General features: G+C 33.7%; 1 protein-coding gene across 1 annotated transcript in view; it reads right to left on the bottom strand.

Moving 5' to 3' along the window:
• Positions 1 to 4,098, bottom strand: part of LOC104773676 (aspartokinase 3, chloroplastic-like) — a gene marked incomplete at its 3' end in the record, with an annotated part of 11,679 nt that extends 7,581 nt beyond the window's left edge. Inside the window, exon 1 of the mRNA XM_019242719.1 lies at positions 4,089 to 4,098. Within this exon, the coding sequence (XP_019098264.1) occupies positions 4,089 to 4,098 (10 nt within the window). The remainder of the gene's footprint in view (positions 1 to 4,088) is intronic.
• Between the last annotated feature and the right edge of the window lie 1,078 nt (positions 4,099 to 5,176).

Genomic DNA, 5,176 nt, shown 5'->3' with positions numbered 1-5,176 from the left:
GGGGGGGGGGGGGGGGGTAGAGGCAACTGCCAGTGAACTGGCTGAGGAACCTAATTTGTTGATGGAACCTCGGCTGGATCGCAGGCCGTTGTTCCCTCGTAACGACCTCTGGGCCGTCCGTGGTTTGTCCGACCATAGGGAAGGTTTGGGGGCATTACATTCATGGTCTAATATGAAAAAGAACTGACAGAATATGAAAAGACGAGACATATATATATTTTTGGGGCAATTGCTTTTTTAGACCTTTATTTGGACTTAAATGCAAAAGTAGACCCCATATTCGATATTTGAGAAACATAACCACTAAGGGTAATGAAATTACAGTGACTCCCTTACGACCAAACAAAAAACAGAAGCCGAAATGACAAATGTAACCCGAGGAAGTCTGCAACAGATTTCTTTAAGGTGGATTACAAATTGACTTCAACAAGAAGACATTAAAAGACGTCTACTACTTAATTATAGTTTAAATTTTAATTAAAAAAATTATAAAAAATTATTTGATAAATCTATTGATCAAATAATAACCACATAGACTTCTTGCATTGAAATAAAATAAATTTACATATAAACGAGTCAAATTAAACAAGGAAAGGTTGATTAGGCTAAAATTATTTGATTTAGGGTTTGCTTAAGTAGACTTCTCTGTAGACTATTGGTGGTTGACTTTGTCATGCAATCAACCATTAATATTATATTATCTTAATTTCACCCATAATTTAACCAAACCGATAGCTGAACCTAACCGAATGCGTACCGATTCTTTGATTTTAACCTAACCGGATAATTTAACAATATATATACTTCTCTGTGTAAGTCAACCCTAGTTTTTTTATGTGATCTCTCTCTCTCTCTCCAAAATTTCTCTCTCAAAAATTCCGATATTGTTGCTCTCGAAAATTCAGATTGTCTTTCGTCTTCGAAATTCAAGGACATCTCAGATAAGTATTCTTATCATTCCACGTCGGCGATTTGGTTTTGTAACGCTTTAGCTAATTTTGTTCGAAAATATATATGTTCTCATCGTTTTTTGTTCATTTTGCACATAGATATGGGGTTACACTGCTACACTCAGTCATCTTCTAGTTCTTTGCAAGTATGGAGTACAGGTCCACCCGAAGTAAACTTTCTTTGCATGACATTTGGAATTCCTGACAAATGTTTATGCGGAAGGGAAACCTTTATGAAATGTTTCACTACAGCCGAAAATCATGGAAGGATTTTCTTTGGATGCAATAACCATGAGCTTGTGAGACTGTGTGGTGGTTTATTCGTTTGGTATAATTATTATTTGAGTATAAATAATATTCTTATTTCTTTGTATAGGATGCAGTGCAGAGCCAGCGCTGAACTTTCTGGGGCTAGAAGCCAAAAAAAAACTAAACTCACTAAATGCAGCTTATGGGGCTCGAACCTGAATAGTGGTGACAATATCATGACAACTTAACCACTGGCCTAAGGAAAACAATTGTAGATACAACCAAAATTTTGATTTTATTACGTACGGCCGCAAACCATTGCTTGGCTTGCTTGGCCTCTTGGCCGGCTCTGATGGAGAGGACCATATTATGAAATGGTGGGGTGAGGCTATTATGAAAGAACTTCAAGTAATAAGAGATAGACTTGCTGACCAAAGGAATTCTATTATAGCCATTCAGAAAAATAAAGATATGCTATGGGTTCAGCAGGAGCTAGACAAGGTGAAAGATCAGATGACGGAAATACGTCTATCATATCGTCGTGGACGCGGGATGGTCGAGAATGTGTTAATCGCCGGTATAATCCTCATTGTTGTATTAAGGGTCAATTGCACTTACACCCACTTTGGATCAAAGTTCTTACACTTACACCCATTTTGGATGGAAGGTGTACTTTTGGATGTGTTTTGCATATGTGGCTTATGTTTTTGGACAATTTTACCCTTGTATATGATTTGGAGTAAAAAAAAAAAATTGGTGGAGGATAATTTTTTTTTTAATCGATTATTTCTCTTTCTCTCTCGCTCTCCTATTTCTCTTTTATTCTTACTTTTCTTTTGTCGTCACTTTAAATAGTTATTATCAAAAAATTATCTATTTATTTTTATACAATAAACTATGATTTTATATTTTCTATATTTTAAGATCCATATTACTATATTTTAGATTAACTACTCTACATTAGGATACAGCGACAACATCAAATCCATATGTTCATGGTCATGTGGATACCAATAGAATTTGTGGGTTCTAAAGATTTAAGGTTTAGGATACAACGACAACATCTAATCCATATGTTCATGGTCATGTGGATACCAATAGAATTTGTAGGTTCTAGAGATTTAGGGTTTAGGATACAACGACAACATCAAATCCATATGTTCATGGTCATGTGGATACCAATATAATTTGTGGGTTCTAAAGATTTAGGGTTTAGGATACAACGAAAACATCTAATCCATATGTTCATGGTCATGTGGATACCAATAGAATTTGTGGATTCTAAAGATTTAGGGTTTAGGATACAACGACAACATCAAATCCATATGTTCATGGTCATGTGGATATCAATAGAATTTGTGGATACTAGTAACACATGACCATAAATGTGTGTATTAGTAACACATCAAAGTTTCTTATCAAACCCATAACACATGACCATATATGTGGTACTAGTGACACATCAAATCCATATATTTGTAGTCATGTGGATACCAACCGAATTTGCAAGTTATAGAGATTTAGAGTTTAGGATATAACGACAACATCAAATCCATATGTTCATGGTCATGTGGATACCTATAGAATTTTTGGGTAATGGTAACAAATCAAAGTTCCTTAAAACTTATCCAAATGGATAACTACGTATGAATGCAATATTTTGTTAATCCATTATGCATCTAATTTAAGCTTAAAGTATGTGGACAAACAGTCAATTTCATATTGAGAATTTAGTTAAATAAGTCTATTTCATATTGAAAATTTAGTTAAATAAATTCATTAATTTCTATATTATTTAATTAATTTAGTTTGGACTTATAAATTGTTGATTTGACTATGAAGACCAATTCATTTGTATGTGATTTAGATTAGTCTCATTAAAAAAAAAATTGTGGAAAGAAAAATATTGAAAAATGCAAAAAATGTTTATTTACAAGTTTCTTAACTTTTTTTTTTTGTGAACAACTAAAGTTACTAAACTTAAACATAGTAATGAAAATAAAAAACAAATGTCAAAGAAACAAAATATTAAAAGAGAAAGAGATAATAGAGAGAGAAATGAGAAAGAAAAATGAAAAGGAAAAAGAGAATGTTAGTTTAGTTGGAGGGTGTAAATTGTAATTTGACATAAAAAAAGTATAGTGATAGTAGAAAGTGGGTGTGTGTGTTAATAGTTTAGGGGAAAGTGGGTGTAAGTGCAAAATTCCCTTGTATTAATCTCTTTTGTTTTGTAGATCTTTCAATTAAGATCTAAAATCTGTGAATCTTTCTTTATCGTGTCCGTTTGTTTGAATGGTGTATTTTTGTCTATTATCTGTGAACTTGCTTCAGTTTTTGTAATATTTGGACAACTTCGTTCACTTCAGTAGTTGACTTATTTAGTAGACTTTAACCGTTTACATAAAGACTTAAAACTTAGATTGTGAAGTCATTCGTACAATGTGAGTAAATAAGTCAGGCGATGAAGTCTGCGTGTGAAGTCTAATCGTTTATGAGTAACGACGCGACGGTTCGCGTTATTAATTAATTATATGTAACTGTTCATTGTAACCGCTTCGTCTCGTCTATATAAACCAAGTCTTGTGCCTACTGACTATTCTTGCAACTGCAACCAAAAAAGTAATTAGCAAATCATTTCATTCCTCCCACAAAAAATAGTCTGTAGTTCATCTGCACAACGTTGATGCACTGTCGACGCCTCATGATCTACGTCCAGATTGCACGACGGAGAATTGGAGATTGAAATTATTTCAGTACTTGTATCGGTCAATCTAAATCATCACATCTACGAAGAATTGGAGACTGAAATCATTCACGGTTGGGTAATTCTTCGAAGGTTTTTATATGATACTAGGATTTTTATATCTCTATCCAAGCAGGTTCAATTACCCTTATGCATTGTAGTAATTAAGGTGTCAATCCAAATGGGATGATGCTAATCACAAAAGATGCAATCAAGATAGAACAAGTTAAGCCAATTCAGGTATGGGGGGTGGTATCTATCAACCTAATGAAGCATAAATGAAATACAATAAAGTAAACAACTTAAAGAAGTACTAAGCAGAAATTAAGCTACTAAACAAGTGCAATAAACAAGACTAAGCAGAATTAACTAATAAGCAGAAGTAACAAGAGAAAACTAGAAAAGAGCAGAGCATAAATAAGAAAATAAACTGGAGCTCGACCTAGCACTCGATCGAGCATGGTATGAACCAAGGTCGAGTGCATGGACGAGTGATGCAGAACAGAAGATTAAACTTAAAACTAAAAGCAGAAACAATAAAGCAGAAAAAGACAAGTAATTAAATGCAAGAAACAGAAGCAAACAAGTAGCAAATAGATCCTAAGGATGGGAATTATTGGTTGGTATTAAACTTAATCTATCTAGGTTGCTTAACAAAACTCAATCAACAAAGAGCTAATCCTTAGACAATGATCTTAAGGGCTTACCAATCCACTCTCATGACAGAGGTAATCAAGTTTAGTAACATCCTAACCCAACTCTCATTGGTGAAACCATACTAAACAGACTTTAAGAATCAGACCATTACTTGTCAAAAATCACCTTACACATCTAATCTCTTAGGCTAAGTATGATAATCTCTAACATTAATTTTATCTAACAACCTAAACATTGGTATGATGCTCAGATATAAGAATAGCTTAGAGCTCACCTAATCTAGAAAGGATTCTATAGAATTCAAGCTTAAACAATCCTAAACAAACTAAGTTCTCTACCAATCTAACCTATCCTTAAGAATCTATCTCTACTCAGATCTAATAAATAAGATTTAAGAACACAAACCCAGAAACTGATGAAACAGACATAATCAGAAAGATAATGATGAAATAACAAGAGGGTGACTGATCTTATCTCTAAGAAACTGGACAGCGTAATGGTGAATGCTTGTTGGTTGCATTCTTTTTTGATATCATAAAGTGTTTTTGAGGCCGGTGGTTGCTCAGAACATATGCGG

The sequence above is a fragment of the Camelina sativa genome, unplaced genomic scaffold, assembly GCF_000633955.1.
Source record: "Camelina sativa cultivar DH55 unplaced genomic scaffold, Cs unpScaffold00617, whole genome shotgun sequence".
In the NCBI taxonomy this organism is placed as follows: Eukaryota; Viridiplantae; Streptophyta; class Magnoliopsida; order Brassicales; family Brassicaceae; genus Camelina; species Camelina sativa.
The sequence above is the reverse complement of the archived record's forward strand: the minus strand, read 5'-3'. Positions and strand labels throughout refer to the sequence as shown.